Consider the following 23,260-nt stretch of genomic DNA (forward strand, 5'->3'; position numbering starts at 1 on the left):
TCTCATATGGGAAGGGATCCGGGAGAGCCAGGCCTGTAAAAAGAGATTTAGTAGCCCAAACACGACAGAGCAGCAAAATCAACCGTGTGGGACTAACCAAGTTTAGTTTTGGTTCCTAGAGTAACCCTTGCACTTTCTATTAGAAATCGCTTTAAAATCTTCTCCTTTAAATGTAGGGTCTTCTGTCTAGTCACTGTGTCAGTGTCTGGTTTTACTGACTGTACCCCCATAACATAATTCAACACATTTCTCTCTCCTGTATTTTATTTAATTTGGTAATTCTATCTAGAGCAGTGGTGTTCAATCAGACGAATGCACAAATTAGAGGTGTTGGTAGGGGGTGGAGGGAGACACGGGTTTGTGCCCGGGTGTCTGTGCTTGAATTTGAATTCCCCAGGTAATTTTAATGTGCAGAGTTGGGAACGTGTTCTAGAACAGCGGTTCACAAGCTGATTTTAGGATACCTTTTCACTCTTCATGTAGAAGGCTACAAAGAAGCTTCTGTTTTTATGTTATATATTGATATTATTTCAGAAATTGTAACAGAAAATTTTAAAAATCTCATTTAAAATAACAGTAAACCCCTACGTAAGTAACATTTTTATATTAAAGAACAATTATTTTGCCAACAAAAAATGTAGTGAGAACAGCCTTGTTTTATATTTTTTTTAAGTCTTTTTAAATGTCTGGCTTAATAAAAGCCTGATTTACACAGCTGCTTTTGCATTCCGTTTGCTGCAATAGTGCCCAACATATATGTAACTGCTGGAAAACTCCACTACACACTAATGAGGGAATGTTTGAAAGAGGCAAAAAATGTCCTATTATTATTAATAAAGAAATATATTCTGAATTCCTCTTTACAACTTGTTTGATGGTTTCTACTAAAGGAAGGAAGCTTCCATTTTATCATCTCTTACTCCGCAGGACTTGCAGTCTTTAAAGACATCTATAAAATGTGAGATGAGTTACTGGCTTTTTTGAACTTTAGTTTGCATTTTAAAATTTATTATCCCAAGTGTGTTGTAACACTTTTAATAGTACTTGTCACTAGTAAAAAGCCAAATATTTTGGCCAGAAGCATTCCAGAGCAGGAATGTTGTTAATCTTTTGGTGACCTCATAAAACTAGTTGGCAAGTCCTACTGGTACCATGTTTGATGCTACCTTCCTTTTCTTGGCGGCTCACTTGACTCAACTGGTTTTTCAGCCTGAGTTTCTTTGTATATTGTATGCTGCTGACATATTCTTTCTAAAGTAATTTCATTTATCATTATTCCTAGCTTGAAAAATTAAAACTTTTCTCACTGCATTGACTTCAAAATCCTTTGTGAAATCCATCACAAATTCAAGAAATGATGGGCATTTTATCTGCAAAGATCTGGAAAATTAAAGACTTCATTCTCTTTTATGGTAATTTGAAGCACTTAGAAAGAAATTTAAAGGAGGAACTTCCCGAATCACACTCCAAGCAAGAATGTCTCTTTAAGGTGCCAAAAGAAGTTTAAAGGAACCACCTCTGGTCACAGGAAACATAAGTTATTTTCAGAAGTCAGAAAAGCCTGCTGCTGCTCCCCAGGGCAATTTTCTCTCTCTTGCCTTTTTGCCCCGCCTTCTGCCCTCCCCTGACGTGACTCTGTAGTTAATAATGTTTATAGCATGTTCCTTTATGATATCCTCAAGCTTACTTTTGACATATATTCTTTGTTAGAAGACAGCAAAAGTGAAAGTACTTAGAAGTGTAGCTTTTTTTTTGACCCTATTAAAGAGCTCTGAATCATCTCTTTTCAATAGATTAAGCTGCAAATATTTATTTTAATTTGCTGCTTTGCATTTTATTTACTGATTTACTGAATGAAAAAAGTTCTGGTGATTTGTATGTTGATATTAAAAATAGAGAGTCTCAGGGCCTTTGCACTGTTCACTTTTTCCTTAGGAATCAGCTTGGTTAGTTTCCCCACTTACTGCAGATCTGAGGCCATCCAAGCAACCCTTTCCCTAGCCACCCTGTCTCTCACACTTCATACTCCATTTTTCTGCTTCACTCTTTCTTTTAGCTTTTGTTTTACTTATTTGTGGTCTACCTCTCCCACTAGAACATAAGCTCCATGAGGGTAGCAATTTTTGGCTGTTTTGTTCATTGCTGTATCTCTGGCATTCAGAACAGTGCTTGGTACAGAGCAGAAACGTAATAAATGTTTGTTGGATGAATGGACAAAAAGTCAACACAACTGCAAACAAACCTCTGCACATCTTTATTAAAAACTGTCAATATAGTGCAAAAATAACTTCAGTGATATAGAAGTACAACTCTAAAAAATTAATTTCCACGCAGTACAGTATATAAAGTTTTAGTAATATTTATTATTTTAAAATATTCAAAGTATAAATCCTCATTTTAAAAGTGTTTAGTGCTGAATAATTTTTCTTAGCTTTCCAACATTTTGTAGAGTAGAGGGTATGATTTAGATGACTCCACTGTTTTCAACCAATGGATATTGAATAATAAGTAGTGGTAGTAGTAGTAGTAGCAGCTGCTAACACTTTTATAGCACATAATGTGTGCCAGGCACTATTTAGAGGGAAATCACACAGACAACAATAATTATTCACAATGTTATTTTCAAGAATGTTCAAAGTGGACAAACCTAGTAAATTGGTTTCATAGCTCTTCCCATTTGTATCAGAAATATAAAAAAGCAGGGACTGCAATTTACTAACTTGCCAGTATGCATCATCCTTGAGGTCCCTTGGCACAAAAAGAGAAATTCTCTAACATGACAAACAAAGAGACAAAAAAGAGAAATGGAGAAATGGGGGTTGAAATCTAAAATGTAATTTTGTGGGGGGATGGGACTAAAAAATATATGATGGTGGTAAGACAGCACTTGCTTTTTTTTTTTTTTTTAAATGCTGGAAATATAGTCTTTTGCATTACAGTCTTTGGTGAAAAAGAACGTTTGCAGGATGATAAAATCGAACCTAAGAATGTTTCTATACCTGCAAAAGCATTCTGTGTCCCTCTTTATTTAAAGTTGCAGACAGGCACTTATTGTCCAGTGAGTCGCATCTACTCTCAGGTGTGAATCTGAACATATATGGAAAAATGAGCAGCTAAGTTTACAGTACTTACCACACTTATTTTGATATCTATTTAGAGATAAGAGCCAAGATAATGTTTGGTTTTCTTTCTTAAAAATACAATGTCTCTGCAACATGCACGTTACAGAGCATATCTGCAGTACTTCACAGGACTTGGCTTTATATAAGATCAGTAGTCTGTCTTTTTATTTCAGTTATTAAATAGTGGTCTTCTGATTCTTTGAGACCAGGAAAACAGTTCAACAGATCAAAATTTCACTAAGTGAAACAAAAAGTTCCTAATGGTAAGTCCCAAGTTCAGTCTGTTTGAAAATCTGAGGTGATCAATGGCTGCATTTATAAATAATTCTCCATATTAAAAATAGCTTCATGGTGTTTGAGGGAACATTATCAAGAAATTTAAGACATTTACTAAATACTCTTAAACAATACTTTGATACTTATATATGTGCACAAGCAGTCTTAAGACAGTAGTAAAGAGTCTATCATTTGACCAAAATTATAATCTGAAGGGGAGGATATTGCAAGCCATTTTCTACCAAGTTTCTTGCTCTGTTTTGAATGCCAAAATTAAGGCCCACAAATCACTAATAGGACAGGTATAGTGGTTTGCATCTTCAACACCTGGGGGGAAATCTCAAACTCACGACAGAGGGATAATAGTGTTTCTTCCAAGACCAAATATTTAAAATGGTGCATCCACTATGTTTTTCAGTTAATTCTGATTAAGCTGGAGGTCTCATGCTTGAGGTAGGGAAAGGCAGAGACTGGCTTTAGATGTGCTGGTGTAAATTGCCTTCGAAAGGTAAATCCTGACGAAGAGAGAACCCAGTGCTATAAAGTCATGGGGGCATCTGAGAATTCAGGAGAATCCACTGGGTAAATGTCAATTAAGAATTGTCATGTTCTTCCTTCCTTTCAATCTGCCAAATTCTGACAGCTAAAGAAAATTCTGATCTTAGTAACTTTCTTTCTCTACTCATGGTTAAATAAATTATTGTTCATTAAATAATTAAAAATTATTGTTCATTGTACCCCTTTGGGGAAACCCAATACATCCAGATTTGTAAGGCAAAACTTTATATTGATTGGAAGTCACCATAGAATTTCTTTAATTAACTTTTTCAGTGTTTTCAACATGATAGGGTTTTTTAAAAAAGATTTAATACAACTTTCCTAAAATTCGTGAACTTGTATAAAATGTGTGTATACCTGAACATATTTCAAAAAAGAGAAAAACAATGAAAGTATATGAACAAATAGTTTAAAAATATATATCCTAGTCAAAATAGAACTGACCTGAATGAGTAAAGAAAATCAAATAAATAAAAAAGTTTAATTTTCACTCCTCTCTTCCCCCACAGTGAGTTATCTACTAAAACACCTAGAAGAAACATATCTGATCTAAGAAGGAATCAGTGCTCAACATTACAAATAATTTAGGTACCAAACAATAGGTTAGAGGGGGAAAACTGCACATTTTACTGAAGAGGATCTTTAGACACCTCAAAGCAATCATTTCATTTGTACATGAAAAATCTGAGCTCAGAGAGGTACAAAAACTTGCTCATGGTCACAACACTAATTAGTAACAGAACCTGGTCATCTCTTCCCAATTTTATGATTATTTTGCCAAATATCAATATTAGTCTTGATAAAAATACACAAAAAATTGGGTATTTTTCCAAGATAAACATTCTTATATTAATTTTACATAAAATACATCACATTATTTCAAATCAGTAAATAAATTAATGTTATATACCAAAATGGAAAATAAGTTAACAATCTCTTTTTCATATTTTGATCAAGTATTTTCTTCAAAAGTCTCAGAATAAGATTTAGTGCATCAAATCCAGCAGCGTATCATCTCAGTCTTCATCAGCCTTACGCTCAGTATTGGTTAGTGAAAATAAGTTAAACCTTATCTCTTTGTGAACAGATCTCAGCAGTTCTAACCCTGCTTGATGGTCTATGCACAGTGTTGCTATGCATCAAGAAAATACAGCTACAAGGTTAATCCAAAGAACAGTTTAAAAGCCATTTCAATGGCAATTTCTGTAACTGAGTCATGAAAACAGACATAAAGTTCTTGAAGTTTGGGATGAAGAAAGAGTCTCCTGTAGAGAAAAAGAACATATTAATTTCAGAAATTCCAAGAAGGAAAAAACTCCAACTCTCCAATATATTTTACTACATTTTTTGGTTTCTGAAAGAATAAGTCATAAATTCAATCACTAGTCTAAATCTACAGATTTAGGGGGAAATGCAGCTAGATTTATAATTAAATAATCTATGCCTTCAGTTCAGTTCAGTTCAGTTGCTCAGTCATGTCCGACTCTGCGACCTCATGAATTGCAGCACGCCAGGCCTCCCTGTCCATCACCAACTCCCAGAGTCCACTCAAACTCACGTCCATCGAATCGCTGATGCCATCCAGCCATCTCATCCTCTGTCGTCCCCTTCTCCTCCTGCCCCCAATCCCTCCCAGCATCAGAGTCTTTTCCAATGAGTCAACTCTTCGCATGAGGTGGCCAAAGTACTGGAGTTTCAGCTTTAGCATCTTTCCTTCCAAAGAACACCCAGGACTGATCTCCTTTAGAATGGACTGATTGGACCTCCTTGCAGTCCAAGGGAGTCTCAAGAGTCTTCTCCAACACCACAGTTCAAAAGCATCAATTCTTCGATGCTCAGCTTTCTTCACAGTCCAACTCTCACATCCATACATGACTACTAGAAAAACCATAGCCTTGACTAGACGGACCTTTGTTGGCAAAGTAACGTCTCTGCTTTTCAATATGCTATTAGGTTGGTCGTAACTTTCCTTCCAAGGAGTAAGCGTCTTTTAATTTCATACCTGCAGTCACCATCTGCAGTGATTTTGGAGCCCCCAAAAATAAAGTCTGACACTGTTTCTTCTGTTTCCCCATCTATTTCCCATGAAGTGATGGGCCCGGATGCCATGATCTTCATTTTCTGAATGTTGAGCTTTAAGCCAACTTTTTCACTCTCCTCTTTCATCAAGAGGCTTTTTAGTTCCTCTTCACTTTCTGCCATAAGGGTCGTGTCATCTGCATATCTGAGGTTACTGATATTTCTCCTGGCAATCTTGATTCCAGCTTGTGCTTCTTCCAGCCCAGCATTTCTCATGATGTACTCTGCATTAGGTCAATTACATTTATTTTTTCAGAGTGTAAAAAGCCTATTGTGTCAATTTCTATAGTCATATTCCTTAATTTTAAAATGTTAGTTATTATTATTATATAGTCAATGATGTACCATCATTCTAAGTACAATAGTTATTAGACATCGAATTGGGATTAACATTGAACTTAGATTTTCTTAAAGAGTTAAAATTTTAGTCTTTTTAATCAATACTAATGTATACAAAACATTAAACCATTTCTGACTTCCTTTAATTTCTCTATTCTGCATAGATCAGCATCATCATAATTCAACACCTATTGATTTTTTCAATTCCAGTTGGGAATGTAGTTAGGGCTCTACTATACACCTGCATCGGAGAAGGCAATGGCACCCCACTCCAGTACTCTTGCCTGGAAAATCCCATGGACGGAGGAGCCTGGTAGGCTGCAGTCCATGGGGTCGCTAAGAGTTGGACACGACTGAGCGACTTCACTTTCCCTTTTCCCTTTCATGCATTGGAGAAGGAAATGGCAACCCACTCCAGTGTTCTTGCCTGGAGAATCCCAGGGACAGGGCAGCCTAGCGGGCTTCCGTCTATGGGGTCGCACAGAGTTGGACACGACTGAAGCGACTTAGCAGCAGCAGCAGCAGCAGCATACACCTGCATGTGTGCCTAACTGGTCTTCCTATCTCTATTCTCTCTCATGTCCACACCATTCCATTTGGCTCCCAGCTTGATCTTCCAATAACACAGCACTGATCACTATACACTGAGTTTAGATCATGTTGATGCTCCCAAGCGTGGCTGGTTATACATCAGAATCACAAGTGAGTTTACTAAACATACAGAGTTCCACTCCCATAGATTCTAGTTCAGTAGGTCTGAGATGGGGTACAGGCATTTCTGATTTTAATAAGTGACTCAATCAGTCATGTCTGACTCTTTTCAACCCTGTGGACTGTAGCCCATCAGGCTCCTCTGACCATGGACTTCTCCAGGTTAGAATACTGGATTGGGTAGCAGCAGCAGCAGCAGCCATTCCCTTCTCCAGGGGATCTTCCCACCCAGGGATCAAACCCGGGTCTCCCCTATTGCCGGCACATTCTTTACCATTTGAGTCATCAGGGAAGCCCTGGTTAATGTGACTCAGCTGATTCTAAATCCTGTGGATCAGCACATGGGAATTACTGCTTTGGATAACATTTGTAAAGCATTTCTCATACAGCTTAGTACTACATGGTAGGTGTCGAGTAACATTAGTACCACCCAACTCTGTGCTCCTTCCTCCATCAACTCTCTACCCCAACTCAAAGAACTATCAGTAGTTCAATATTTCCTTCAAAATTCAATTCCCTGGTTAAGAATTGAAGGCTCTCTGCAGTGATCCTAACAGCTTTCTAGTTTTATCTTTCACTTCATCTTTGTATATGCCATTCCTCTACCATCCCAGCAAACCAGTCTACTCACAACCAAGCCTTGTGATTTCCCTTGTTTGGGTCTTTATTCATCCCATCCTTTACCTAGAATGTGCTATCCAAATCCAATTCATTTCCTAAAGCAGATCAAATGGAATCTCTTAGCTTTTCTTTGTAATCTCAGATTTCCTCCCCTTTTTCAGAATTTCCAGAGTGTGTGGTTGTATTACCTAATTTACTTTTTTTTTTTTTTTAGTCTTTTCATTTGCGTTTATTTAAACACAGTTCTCAAAACATTTGAGTGAAATTGGGCCTCCTTTGGTAAGCAAAGGACCTGAAAGTAATATTTAAAAAATGAACAGGCAAAGTCTTCAGATCATCCACAACACAGGTGTAGTGTTCCCTTCTTTTTTCTCAAAACTCTGAAGCACCCAGTTTTTCCATAAAGTCTTAAAAGCTAGAAGAACAAGAGTACATTTGTGGTGGAATGTATTGTCACTTGCTGATAACTAATTGAAATACCATTATCCCCTTCTAACAGCTTTAAGAAATAGCCTTTTTAAGGCATACATTGTGTAACTCATCTTATTCCCTGCTATATATAATACAGATTACATAAAGGCTGACAAATTCACATTTATATAAGCATTAAGCATTTGCTGTATTGAAAGATCTTTAGTTTTTAACACTAGCAGTATAGAGTTACAGAGCATAATTTTTATCACTTAATTGCAGGTATATTAAGTATGGTATGTTTCATGGACTCGAGGAGAACGGGCATTTTTGTCTTTAATTTACTACTGACAATCTAATCTGAATAGTTCTGCTAAGCATTGATATGTTAGAAAGAAAAGTAAAAACCAAACTTTATTGTTGCTTTTTGCCATTTGGTAGCATTTTACACACAGGCTTCGATCTTCAGAATACCCTGGATTCAGTGGAAAAACCATTTAAATGAAGTTCTGTACAATAGAAACTTCTCAGCAGTCAAAATTTTAGACTGTAAAAAAATACATGCAAAACATACTTTTCTGAAAACACTTAACTTTGAACAAAGCACCGAACTACACAAATGCAGAATGAAAACAGCATTTCAACTCCACCAAAAGTAGTCATCATAAAAGGTGTAAAAGTCACCTAACTTCACTAGGCACTGTCCTAATTTACTTTTTATAGAAGTACAGTGGTGTCACAATGTCACAATGTTGTGTCAATCTCTGCTATACAGTGAAGTGACTCGGTTTTACACATATACAATCTTTTTTTATAGTATTCTTTTCCTTATGGTTTATACCAGGAGATTGGATATAGTCCCTTGTGCTATACAGTAGGACCTTGTTGTTGATCATTCTAAATGTAACGGTGTGCATCTACCAACCTCAAATTCCCATCCATTCTCTCCCCCGACCCCTCGCCCATAAGTATGATCTCTGAGTCTGTTTTCTGTTGTGTGGATAGGTTCATTTGTGCCACATTTTAAATTCCACATACAAGTGATACCATATAGTATTTTCTTTCCCTTTCTGACTTGCCTCACTTAGTATGATAATCTATAGTTGCATCCATATTGCTACAAATGGCATTATTTTCTTTTTTGTGGTTGAGTAGTATTCCGTTGTGCATACTGCATCTTCTTCATTCATTCGTCAATGGATATTTAGGTTGTTTCCACAGAGGTGCGTGTATGTTTTTGAATTACAGTTTTATCTGAGTGTATACTCAGGAGTGGGATTGATGGATCATATGGTAATTCTATTTTTCGTTTTCTGAGAAACCTCCATACTGTTTTCCATGTGGTTGTACCAACTTACATTCCCACCAACAGTGTAGGTGTGTTCCCTTTTCTGCACACGCTCTCCAGAATTTGTTGACTTTTTTAATGATGGCCATCCTGACTGGTATGAGGTGGTAGCTCATCATAGTTTTGATTTACATTTCTCTAATAATTAGTGATGCTGAGCATTTTTCATGTGCCTACGGGCCATCTGTATGTCTTCTTTGGAGAAATGTCTATTAAAGTCTTCTACCCATTTTTCAGACCACCTGACCTGCCTCTTGAGACCTGTATGCAGGTCAGGAAGCAACAGTTAGAACTGGACATGGAACAACAGACTGATTCCAAATAGGAAAAGAAGCACATCAAGGCTGTATATTGTCACCCTGCTTATTTAACTTATATGCAGAGTACATAATAAGAAATGCCGGGCTGGAAGAAGCACAAGCTGGAATCAAGATTGCTGGGAGAAATATCAGTAACCTCAGATACGCAGATGACACCACCTTTTTGGCAGAAGGCAAAGAAAAACTAAAGAGCCTCTTGATGAAAGTGAAAGAGGAGAGTGAAAAAGTTGGATTAAAGCTCAACATTCAGAAAACTAAGATCATGGCATCCAGTCCCATTACTTCATGGCAAATAGATGGGGAAACAGTGGCTGACCTTATTTTTTGGGGCTCCAAAATCACTGCAGATGGTGACTGCAGCCATGAAATTAAAAGACGCTTACTCCTTGGAAGGAAAGTTATGACCAACCTAGATAGCATATTCAAAAGCAAAGACATTACTTTGTTCACAAAGGTCCATCTAGTCAAGGCTATGGTTTTTCTAGTAGTCATGTATGGATGTGAGAGTTGGACTGTGAAGAAAGCTGAGCGCCAAAGAATTGATGCTTTTGAATTGTGGTGTTGGAGAAGACTCTTGAGAGTCCCTTGGACTGCAAGGAGATCTAACCAGTCCATCCTAAAGCAGATCAGTCCTGGGTGTTCATTGGAAGGACTGATATTGAATCTGAAACTCCAGTACTTTGGCCACCTGATGTGAAGAACTGACTCATTTGAAAAGACCCTGATGCTGGGAAAGATTGAGGGCAGGAGGAGAAGGGGACGACAGAGGATGAGATGGTTGGATGGCATCGCTGACTCAATGCACATGGGTTTGGGTAGACTCCGGCAGTTGGTGATGGACAGGGAGGCCTGGTGTGCTGTAGTTCATGGGGTTGCAAAGAGTTGGACACGACTGAGCGACTGAACTGAACTGACCCATTTTTCAATTGGGTTTTTTGTTGTTGAGTTGTATGAGCTGTTTGTGTATTTTGAAGATTAAGCCTTTGTTGTCTACATAATTTGTAAATATTTTCTCCCTTTTCATAGGTTGTCTTTCTGTTTTTCTTTTTTTTTTATGTTTTTCTTTTCTGTACAAAAGCTTGTAAGTCTGATTATGTCCCATTTGCTTCTTTCGTTTTTATTTCTATTGCCTTGGGAGACTGACCTTTAAAAAAAGTTAAAATATAGCCAGCTATATCTGTCTCTCTCTCTCCATAGAATATTCATCCATAAGTACATAGATATTTAAGCATGTTTCATATTTCTTCTGCTGGATGTAAGATCATCAGATGCAATGGCTGTGTCTTTTTCTTTGTGTTTGCCAGTCCACCTAAGCATCACCACATATATTTTGCCAAGCACAGCTCCATTTACTAATCCTTACATATTTATCAAGTGACTTGTGTCAGGTGTTGTGCCAGTGGGGGACAAGGCAGATACAATTCCTGATCTCATAAAACTGACATTCCAGTGACAGAGAGAAAGATGATAAACAAGAAAATTAAACGGGTGATAGGGGAGAGAATAACTTTAATGTAGGAGAGAGATGACAGTTGGTCTCTTTGACAGGAGATGATACCACTGGTCTGAATATCGAGGAGCCAGATAGGCAAAGGTTAAGTAGAACATCCCACATGGAAGGAACAGCAGGAACAGAGTTCAGCTGGTGCCAGTGTGGCTGTGCACAGTGGCTGGAGGAAGAGAGCGACAGGAGGTGGAAACACAGAGGTGGCCGGGGGACAGATAGGGCCAGGTCTTGTAGCTGGTTGGGGACAGGGGGAAGAGAGGGAAGGGAAGGGGAAAGAAAGGAGGAAAGAGGGAGAGAAAAAAGTTAGAGACAGGAGGAAATAGCAATGGGTATGAACTCATTACCTTTTAGTGTCTTACTAGTACAATGTTGTAAGATAAGTGAATTAGTTTGGGTTTTTTTTTGATAAAAAAAAAGGACATGGGAAGAATTTTAAAGGCGTTATTTAGTAAGCAGAATTCTAAAATACACTAAATATTAGAATTATGTTAATAAACTCATGGTGTGTGTTGTGTTCAGTTGCTCAGTCATGTCTGACTTTTTGCAGCCCTATGAACTGTACCCTGCAAGGTTCCTCTGTCCATGGGGTTTCCCAGGCAAGAATACTGGAGTGTTTTGCCATTTCCTCCTCCAAGGGATCTTCCTGACGCAGGGATCAAACCCACATCTTCTGCATTACAAGCAGCAATAAATCCATGCTTATATCTTAAAATGTTTATCTCCTTTACCCCCTTTTTAACATTTAAAAATATTTTCTTCCACTTACCCTACTACCCAGTAAGCCATAACTGGTGGTGCTTTCCTCTGATCAGTCCAGTTTTCAGGTGAGCATTCAAACAATACACCATGTTCTTTCACAGGGTTCAGAGAAGACACTGAATTTGTTGAACCTGAATGATCTTTACCATTTAGTGCTTTCTTTTTCTGTAAATTAATAGGTATTATTAGTCTTGGCTGGTATTAATAGTGCTGCTTTAAATGTTTTCATATATAGATTTGAACTGGCTGATCCTAATACCATAAGTGCCCACAATGACATTCTTCTTTCTCTTTACCTGCAGGAAAATTTCCACTCTTCCTCATAATTTAAATGCCGTCTCCTACAAGAGACTTCACGGATAAAGTTTCTCTTGACTCTCCAAGGACACATTTGTTTCACAGCCTCACCTTATTAATATTTATACTATATTAGCAGTTTATAGGTTTTTCTTCCCCAGTACATTAGAACCTTTTTCCCAGGGCAGAGACTATATGCCGTTCATCTCTGTATTCCTTGAAAGCAGTTGTGTTTGGGTACACAGTAGATGCTTAATGAATAGATTACTAATGAGTTACTAAATGAGTAGATGATTTTATAATGTATTTAAAACACATACACTTAAAGCAGTATTTTTCCTTTGAAGCATACTCTCTAAATTTCTCACTGATAAAATCATTAGTAAACCAATGACCCACTTGGAATATAAAGACTTTCTGTAAGGCTCAGGCCAAAACAGTGGAGTGATCCTTGATTCTTCTTCTTTCAAAATGCTTATTGAAGACACAAATCCTTTTGGCTCATCCTCCTCATCCTCCATTATATCTGCAAGATCCAAAACCCACTGATACTTCTTGCTTTGAGAATTTCCACAGATCCTTGCCTACCACCCTCTCTATCTACCCTGCAAGCTTGTTCAGAGTAGCCTGAGTGATCCTTTGAAAACTAAGGAACATGTCCTTGCTCTTCTCAGAACTACCCAGGAACTTCCCATCTTCTTCCGGATAAATCTCAAAAGGTCCTTAGCCTATCAGGCCTTGCATGACCCAGTCCTGCTGCTTTTGCCATCTCAACTCCTACTGCTCTCCTCCCGACTCAGGCTGCTCCTGCGCGCTCTCAGCCATCCTACCTCCATGGCTGTATACTGGCTGTTCCTTCTGTCTGGAAGCTCAGCCTCCACATTTGCCACATGGCTTTGTCCCTCAATTCCTTCTGGTGTTTGTTCAAATATTACTTGACATGATCAGAGGGATCTTTCAAAATAGTAACCACTACCTCTCATCCTTGACTCTGTTTTGTTATAATTGCTGTTGAAACTTACCCTACCTGATATATTAAACTGCTTGCTAATTCATTAGCTTCCCCTGCTAGAATATAGACTTCATGATGAAAGAGACTTTTTGTTCACTGCTGTATCCCCAGCATCTTGAGTAGTATCTGGAAAATGGTAGGTACCTCTAAGTTTAAATAATAGGGGAAAGGCTGATTTATATTACTAAGTAAGTTAATGAAATGAACCTTACAGAATCTATTAGTATGTTAAACAGGAAAGGAGGAGCATAAGAATGCAAAGCACACAGAGATACACAGTCAAACATAACATTTTGCCGAATACCAATTTCTGGTAGCTCGAAGAAGAAATCCTATAAGACAAAGAGTTTCACTGCTGAATGAGTCCTAAGAGATGATATAATTCAGCTCATTCACTTTATAACTGAGGAAATAGGAAAAGTTGAGACCCAGTCTAGGAGTCCTTATTCCCAGCCCAATGTTCTTCCACCGTTACACCTAAGTTCTTCACAAATTTAGCAACCTTGGTGCATGTATTGCTATACACATTACATTCATTTTCCAGTCTTCTTTATTTTGTTTTTTTGGCAGTATGATGTTTGACCAGTCACAAATAAACTTATATATATTTATCTTTCTCAAGAAATTTAATACTTATCTTTCCCTGCTATTAAAACTATGTAATTGAGATTTTAATTGTATACAACATGACTACTTTTCTGGAGGTACAATATTAAATAAAACTTCATTCTGGATTGAAAAGCAAGCAAGCAACCAACCAAGTGGCTAAAACATATATAACACTATTGTGTAAATTCTGTTCTTTATTCCTTTATATTCCAGATACCTTATCCTGCCTTTGAAAACTTAAAAAATTTTCAGTTACAAAATGGTAGAGATAAATGTCCAAATAATGGCTGAATCACAGATATCAAATATGGGAGGCAAGTTTACATTACAAACTACTATATTCTATTTTGCTATAGAAACACACAGGCCCACCATTTCCTGAAACAGTAATCTGGGACATCAAACTCAGAATTATGAAAGAAAGTTTTAAAGTTAAGTACAGTGAATATAATCCTCTGGCATTCAAATTAGATGGAATGACTATTAAAAAAATTAAATGAAAATAGTTATTGCTAAAGAGTTTCAGACAGAATATTTAGAGATCTAGAAGTAAAATTGACAGAGAGCTATATTTATAGCAGTGCCCTACCTCTTTAGCCAACGTCTGCTGGAAAACTGCACGAATGGAGAGACAACACTGATGGAAATTCTTTATCAGTTGAGGGTGGATCGAGCCACTCAGCTGTGCCACCTCTTCATGGGTAGGAGTAATGAAGATCCCTTGCACTGTTTCTAAGGCAACATAATGGAAAAGTGTGTTCTCAGGACCAGATGTCAATCTTGAAAAAAAAGGAATTAGAGAGATATTAGAGTAAACTTAAAAATGTTGCTTCGTTTTGAATTTTGTAGACGTCTAATAAGCTTCTAACTACAATAGAACATTAGGAGTATAATTAGGGGAAAAAAACTAGGCCAAACATTGAAATTCCCACTTCCTCCTTATCTAAAATACAGGCTAGGGTTATTTATCAGTTCCCTTAATGGAGGCAAATACTACATGTTATTCAAGGATAAACACCAATTCATTTGCAAGTAACTTAATCATCCCCTTGCTAAACAACCCAAACTGGCTAAAGCCCTCTTTTTCCATGGTTGGTAATGAATAACTCAGCCTGAGTCTGGCCCAGATATCTACAAGCCATAAACAAGGTATCAGTCTAGGGTGCACCACATACAAAAACACATTCCAACAAACTAAGATTTTCAGTTAGTAGCTTAGTAGCAATAGTCTCTTACTATGACAGTCAAATGGACCATCCTGAAGAAAAATAAAATCAGTAGTACCAACTACAAAGCTGAGTTGACATTCTAGAATCCATGGCAATTACCAGAAGTATTCCACTACTTTTCATCATTACAGTCTCTTACATGTTCTCTTACTATTTTCACTTCTCCATTCTTTTCTATCCTTTCTTCCCCTACTGGGGTTTGAGACTCCAGCAGAACCTATAAGTACTGCTTATTTCTACCAGTGGTAAGAAGAGTAAAGAACAGTAGCAGTGACAATGAAATAATGGTAATAGTTATCATATACCGAATGCCCTCTGTGTGCCAGGGTAGGTGCTTTAAAATATCTTAGGCTTAATTCTCATAATTACCCTGTAAGACAGTAACTACTACTATCCTCATTTTGGGAGTCTAGTGGCTCAGATGGTAAAGCACCTGCCTACAGTGTGGGAGACCTGGGTTCAATCCCTGGGTCAGGAAGATCCCCTGGAGAAGGAAATGGCAATCCACTCCAGTACTCTTGCTTGGAAAACCCCATGGACAGAGGAGCCTGGTAGGCTATAGTCCACAGGATTGCAAAGAGTCAGACACAACTGAGCAACTTCACTTCATCCTCATTTTAACCAAAATCAATGTTTAGAGGACTTGGATTAACTTGTTTGAGGTCACACAGCTCAGTGTCAGAGCTTAGCTGATTCTGAGGCCTGCTCTACTACACCTTGCTTTTTCCTGATTGTCAGTCTGTAAACATATGGACCAAAATCCCCCATCAGCGCCTCCTGTTAAACTGTTAATTAGGCAGCAAGATCAGAATAACTTTTTATCACTAGCTAATGGTTTTGGTTTTCTTTAGAGAGGCCAAAGATAGGCAGGGAAGGAGATCATCTATAAATTTTTCTCATACTTTTCCATAGGGTGGTGGGTTCATTAACAACTGGTGGCTGGTATTTTTTCAATTAAGTAAAAAATAATCAAAATACAAAAACTGTAATTATTAAAAAAGAAAATAATTGAAAACATACCATTTAATTCTGAGGTTTTCATATTCAAGAAAAGGTACAGAAAAGGAATGATTCTTTTAAAAAGTTATTAGTAATGTTCATATTTAGGGAGGTTTAGAATTAAAATTTACATTAACTTCTTTAGTTTTCTCTCAGAACAATCCCACAACACAATGAGCAGCTCTGGTTCTTGAAAATCATAAATTAACTCAGTGTATATTAACTCACTCAGTGTATAAACTGAAAGTTTAAAAATCATCAAATAAGCAATTATCCAATGGAAGGACAAGTATTTATTTTTAAAACATGCAGATTAAATCAGATTTGTTCTTCAGAAAGGTCACTCCTATAGCAGAGGATAGATTCAGGATAGGATAGGAATTGAGAACTGGTTGCAGTATAACCAGGTGAGAGAACAGGAGCTTGAACTAGGGTACAATTATTAGGTGCTGGGTGGATTCAAGAATTACTAGAATGCAGAATGGATAAGACTTGTTTACTGAGTGGAATATTTCCCACATATTATTTAGTATATTATATATTTTTATTTTACGAAACAAATTAGGATAGTATATTACACCCCAGTCTATATCACACTTTTTAAATTAACTATATAGTTTGAACATCTTTCCATGTCAGTAAGGAGAATAAATATGCCTCTGTAGCATCCTTTTAAATAGGAGAGCCTATGATTTACATCACATATTAATTTATGCTTAAAAAGTTATAAATTTATATTGTTACAATATAACCTTTTGTTAAGCTATAAACTTGGAAAAAGTATTTTCCAAGATATAAAGCCCAAATAACATATATATACATACATATTAAAATAATATACAGAGGTAATAAAAATTCAGAGCAGTAGTTTTTCTTAAATGGAAGATTAGGGATTGGGGAAGTTATTACAGGCTTCCACCAGAGGTTTGATTTAGATTTCTTTGTTTAAAAAATATTTTTGTTTTTTAAAATAACTAATTTTCTTTAACTACTAAATATTAAACATCACATTAAATTCCAAATTTTAACACATTAGATTTTCAATGCATTATTTTATGAAGACAAATTACCTTGTTTTTGCCCTGACTTTATGAAAAAAGTTTTTCCTGACAACTCTGTGAAACATATATATGAACTTAATATAAAACATTTCAATGATTAAGAAGGTGGTAGCTCTAAAATGTCTTTTTAAAAATTTATTTTTAATTGGAGGGTAATTGCTTTACAATGTTGTGTTGGTTTCTGCCATACAACGATGTGAATCAGCCCTAAATATACATATGTCCCCTCACTTCTTCCCAGCCCCTCACCTTATCCTACCCCTCTAGGTTGTCACAGAGTGCTGGGTTGAGCTCCCTGTGTTAAACAGCAACTTCCCACTAGCTATGTATTTTTACATATGGTGATGTATATGTTTCCATGCTATTCTCTAAGTTCGTCCCACCCTCTTCTCCCGCTGTATCCATAAATCTGTTCTCTATGTCTGTGTCTCTATTCCTTCCCTACAAATAGGTTCATCAGTACTGTTTTTTTAGATTACATATATATGTGTTAATATACAATATTTTTAAAATTTTATTTATTTTTTAGCACTGGGTCTTTGTTGCGGCATGCAGGATCTTCAGCTGTGACATGTGGGATCTAGTTCCCTGACCAGGGACCGAATCCAGGCCCCCCTGCATTGGGAGCACAGAGTCTTCGTCACTGGACCACCAGGGAAATCCCCAATATTTGTTTTTCTTTCTGACTTACTTCACTCTGTATAACAGGCTCTAGGTTCATCCACCTCACCAGAACTGATTCAAATGTGTTCCTTTTTATGTCCGAGTAATATTGAACAGCTTTTTTTTTCTTTTACTGTGAATTCGATTTGTACATGTCTCCTTGCTTTAATGAAAGTGTGCTGCTGCTGCTGCTGCTGCTGCTACTAAGTCACTTCAGTCGTGTCCGACTCTGTGCAACCCCATAGACGGCAGCCCACCAGGCTCCCCTATCCCTGGGATTCTCCAGGCAAGAACACTGGAGTGGGTTGCCATTTCCTTCTCCAGTGTGTGAAAGTGAAAAGTGAAAGTGAAGTCGCTCAGTCGAGTCCGACTCTTAGCAACCCCATGGATTGCAGCCCACCAGGCTCCTCCATCCATAGGATTTTCTAGACAAGAAGAGTACTGGAATGGCGTGCCATTGCCTTCTCTGATGCATGCTATCATAATACCATACAAACCTTAGGAAGGAAGCCCTGCAAGTCACCACATACTAGCTGCTGCACAACAAGAAGTGAATTTTTAACAGTTCATATTTTAATAATTATAGACAGATTAAGTTCTAAACATGCTCCTCCCACTCAGCACCTTTCACATCAGAATTCCCTATTTACTTTTACCTATTTCCTAAAGAGGGTGTCATAGGTCAATTCCCTGGCTCTAGACTCTGATAGGGAGATATGCAGGGAGGAAGTTTATTAGGGAGGACTTTTGGGGACAATAGCTGTGGGGGTAAGCAAGAAGGAAGCAGGACTGAGCAGAGGGAAAAGCTGAACTGAGCTCCAGTTGAGACAGAGGACTCAGCAGATACTGCCAGGATGTTTGAAACTTGGATGGCTTTTCATGGATGGCTTTTCAGAGTTTTGTTGAATTTAATAGGGGCTAAGCCTGTACTCACTTATCGATTAGTCATTAGATGTTACTCCTAGGGAGAGGTTGTAAGATTGGCGGAGTTAATAAACTTCCAAGTTGGACAAGGCCAGGGTAGGGGGACTTCACTATCAGCCATTAGCAACCAACACTCTCAAGCACTGGGAATGAGTACTCAGAGCTAAGGAGTATCTATAAAACCACAGCATCCATGAGAGTCTAAAAACAGTAAACTAATTTAAAAATTAGACACACAAAAGGGAGGCTACCTGTGGAAGAGACATAAATGGAAACTTTTACATTTTGAAATACTACTTTGTCTGTTTTTTATTTCTTATGTTTCTTATATGCACAATGAAAAATATCAGGGAAATAGCATAGCTATCTTCTTTCATATATAAGACATATCATATTTGCTGAATAAAATCTATATGTTATGGAACTGCACTTTTTCACTGTAAAATTTCCTCGAAGACAGAGAGTTAAGTGAAAAAGAATGAAACAAGGAAGTGTCTTACTTTACTGTGTTATATATATCCAGTTCTTTTTCTGAAAGGTCCTTTTTCAGGTTCCCCAAATGAAACGGATTTGGAAGAGCAGACTTCTTTTTAGTGACCTGAAAAGTATTATTAAGTAGATCTGTTTATATCTAAGAATGGAAATCAAACAGAAGATATAATGTAAAACTAGAAATCTTTCAAGGAGAACTACTTATTATTTTTCAATGTTTCTGTTAGGGGAATGGCTGATCAAAACCACCCACCCTGGCCAGACAACAGTAGTTAACTACTTGCATGAGTTATCTGACAAGAGGGGTCCTAGTAAGGAATGCGGAAGTGACAGGCTACCACCAACTGGAAGAACTTGGGAAAGGTCAAAAGGAGAGAGGAGACACCAGTCCATATGTCCTACCAACATCCCAGAATCCCTGCTGGAATCCATCTTGGCTGAGTGATGTACACGCCACCAGGAAGGATCCTGAATTAGAATGACTGACCAGAGACAACCCGGAAACCAACCCCAACATCATAAAACCTGAGACTGCAAAACAGGTGGCAGAGAAGTGCTCCCTGGGTTCCCTTACCCTGCTGCCTGCTGTTCTCTGTCAGGGAGCCCCTTTCCAGTAAAGTCTCTTATTTCATCAGCATGTGTCTCTTCAGATAATTCATTTCCAGGTGTTAGACAAGAGCCCCCTCTTGGACCCTGGAAGGGGTCCCCCTTCCTGCCAACATTTCCTTTAAACATTTTCAATGCTAACTTGTACCTCTTGGCTTATCCTATGCTAGCAGGAACCGCAGTAACACATGTGCAAGGACGTGACAGTTCTCTAATGTTTTATTACTTGGTATTTCTTTCTCTCTTGGCCCTAAGTCATTGGTTTGCCAACAGTGACAAAAACCACCACTAGTACAAATGAAGACGGGTTTGTCATTAAAAATTCCCTTGAAATTACAAATAAGGACTGGAGAGACAGTTTAGCTCCTAGAATGTACACATAGGAATGAACACATACCTTGAGCAAGGCCCCAGTTTCTTCTGAACCATGAGAACCCTGAGATTCCGTAGTGTGGGGGCTCAGACCGACACCTTCACCTTCAAGACCACTGTCAGGCCCTCCACTTCGGGATGGACTGGGCTTACGTGTCTTTAAGGAATAGTCACTGAAAAGAGTTCTTCTGCATGTTGGAGAGGTTGCGACCCTGGAAGCACCGTGCAGCCTACTGAGGATAGGTGAGGTGGTTAAATTATCTAATTTTTCATGTGACCCAGCGAGGAACCAGTCAGCACAAGACAAGCAGGGGGTTGGAGAAGAAGCTAGCCGTTCATTTATGCGGGAATCTACCCCTTCCAGCTGGTGAAGAGTTGTTTTGACCTGATCCACATATATACAATCTGGTCCAGGATTCCCAATGGCTCTGGATGCACAGCCTCCAGCTTCTAATAGTACACATAACATGTAATGTCTCTATAAGAAAAAAAAAATTAATACAGGTTTCAGTTCAGTTCAGTCACTCAGTTGTGTCCAACTCTTTGCGACCCCATGAATCGCAGCACGCCAGGCCTCCCTGTCCATCACCAACTCCCGGAGTTCACTCAGACTCATGTCCATTGAGTCAGTGATGCCATCCAGCCATCTCATCCTCTGCCGTCCCCTTCTCCTCCTGCCCCCAATCCCTCCCAGCATCAGAGTCTTTTCCAATGAGTCAACTCTTCACATGAGGTGGCCAAAGTACTGGAGTTTCAGCTTCAGCATCATTCCCTCCAAAGAAATCTCAGGGCTGATCTCCCTCAGAATGGACTGGCTGGATCTCCTTGCAGTCCAAGGGACTCTCAAGAGTCTTCTCCAACACCATAGTTCAAAAGCATCAATTCTTCGTTGCTCAGCTTTCTTCACAGTCCAACTCTCACATCCATACATGACCACTGGAAAAACCATAGCCTTGACTAGACGGACCTTTGTTGGCAAAGTAATGTCTCTGCTAATACAGGTTTAGCTACATGAAAATATATGTATGTAACAGGCATGCATAAATTTATGAATACTAAACAGTGCTGAAGAACTGATGCTTTCAAACTGTGGTGCTGGAGAAGACTCTTGAGAGCCCTTTCGACAGCAAGGAGACAGTAAACCAGTCTAATCCTAAAGGAAATTAACCCTGAGCATTCACTGGAAGGACTGATGCTGAAGCTCCAATACTTCAGCCACCTGATGCAAACAGGCAACTCATTTGAAAATACCTTGATTCTAGGAAGGTTTGAGGACAGGAAGAGAAGGGCACGACAGACGATGAGATGGTTGGATGGCATTACTAACTCAATAGACATGAGTTTGAGCAAACTCCAGGAGATACTGAAGGACAGGGAAGCCTGGCATGCTGCAGCTATGGGGTGGCAAAGAGTCAGACATGACTTAGTGACTGAACAACAAACAGATATGGGCATGTGGCATAATTATGTGATGGTTATTAAAAACTCCTCCCTCCTCTTCTTAGTTATCCTCAAGGCTACTTGATGACCCTTGAAAACAAATCTCACACTGCCTTATCCTGATACACCATCAGCTGCCACTTCTGGCACATGGACTCCCCTAAGGTAGCCTTCAAAGAGCCTTCATCCGTGGTATCCTTTCATTTTCAATCACATATTTATCATTTCTGATTCTATATCCTTTTCATGTCTTTCTATTTCCCAAAACAAACTAGAAGATAAAACCTCTGGTTTTAAAGAAATGGGAACAAAAAAATCTTAAGAACCTGCTAAAATCTTATCTTGGGGTTCATTACCATTTCTTTATGAGTATTAAATGGATATAAAATAAAAGAAATAAAGGAGAGTAACTTTTTTGAATACTAGTATTTGACATACTTATAATTTTAAATGATCATTTTTATATATTTATTTAGACAATCAGTAAATGGCAAAAACAAACAAACCCAAGACAGAAACGAAGGTAAACTTACCAAGCCAACGATTAGCAAAAAATATCTCCCTTCGGGTTCCTGAAAGACTTCAGTGTTTGAGTCTGCAGAAGGCTGGAGGTGATGTCGAGGAAATACTTCCCTCCATATTACCAACTGACCAATTCTCTGTTTTGCTGCCAAAGGCAGTAGGCAATAGTGGCGACAGTATACAGCAATATCAATAAGATCATCCTTAGGCAAATGACTGCATATCAAATATCCCTTAAATTGAACCACAGAAAATAAAAGTCGATTAGTGACATAAAGCAATAATCCTATAATATATTTTTTAGAGTTTTACAGGTATTTCTTCAGTTGGTTTAAAATATTCCAGTTTTAAGTGGAATAAAGAAATAACAAAAATGTTTTCTTTCAACTATTCATCAAGTATGTATAATAACTTAGGTCTGTAATAGACTTTAGCATAAAGCAGGATCACCTCTAAGTAGCATTAGTCTGAGAATTTGGCAGAATTACAAAGAACTGAATTCTGAAGGTGAAAAGCAGAGAAGTATGAGTTGAGGTGGGGCGAGACTTTTCACACTTACAGTTCTGTATTGTCTGATTCTCTTTCAATATGTTTAATTCTGTGCTTAAAAATATACAAAATTAAAATACTTAAATTCATTTGATGAATTGAAACTTTGAATTAAATTGAAACTTAACTTGCTTTACATGGAAATTAACTACCTCATTTTAGAAAATTTATCAATAAGATACAGTTACTTTTTGAAGATAAGGGAAAATTCTACACAACTGCAAAAGGAAATAAAGTGTTGCTCTTTTCTCATATACACTTGATTCTTTTGAGTACTGTTTCTTTCTTACAAATTTGTAAATGCTTTAAAATGAAATGAAACTGAAATATTTAATGTATTTATAAATATTAGGTATAAGTCTTGTTTTAAGATCCAAATTTTATTGTACCTACATTCAGAGGAAAAGAGATAAATGCATTTTTCATGTCTGTAA

At 37.8% G+C, this 23,260-nt stretch overlaps 1 protein-coding gene across 3 annotated transcripts in view; it reads right to left on the reverse strand.

The window, feature by feature from the left end:
- Positions 1 to 2,343: 2,343 nt before the first annotated feature.
- The window catches only part of INTU (inturned planar cell polarity protein), a 93,064-nt gene continuing 72,147 nt past the window's right edge, over positions 2,344 to 23,260 (reverse strand). For 2 of the 3 annotated variants that reach the window (XM_061384233.1, XM_061384231.1), the window contains exons 11-16: positions 22,289 to 22,510; positions 20,341 to 20,793; positions 19,346 to 19,443; positions 14,559 to 14,748; positions 12,059 to 12,216; positions 2,344 to 5,221 (exon numbers count right to left, since the gene is read on the reverse strand). In XM_061384233.1, the coding sequence (XP_061240217.1) occupies positions 5,110 to 5,221; positions 12,059 to 12,216; positions 14,559 to 14,748; positions 19,346 to 19,443; positions 20,341 to 20,793; positions 22,289 to 22,510 (1,233 nt within the window). In that variant the 3' untranslated portion in view covers positions 2,344 to 5,109. Of the gene's footprint in view, positions 5,222 to 8,501; positions 11,527 to 12,058; positions 12,217 to 14,558; positions 14,749 to 19,345; positions 19,444 to 20,340; positions 20,794 to 22,288; positions 22,511 to 23,260 lie in introns of those variants that run through there. The other variant, XM_061384232.1, reaches the window with a different exon arrangement.

This window comes from Bos javanicus, chromosome 17, assembly GCF_032452875.1.
Source record: "Bos javanicus breed banteng chromosome 17, ARS-OSU_banteng_1.0, whole genome shotgun sequence".
Lineage (NCBI taxonomy): Eukaryota > Metazoa > Chordata > Mammalia > Artiodactyla > Bovidae > Bos > Bos javanicus.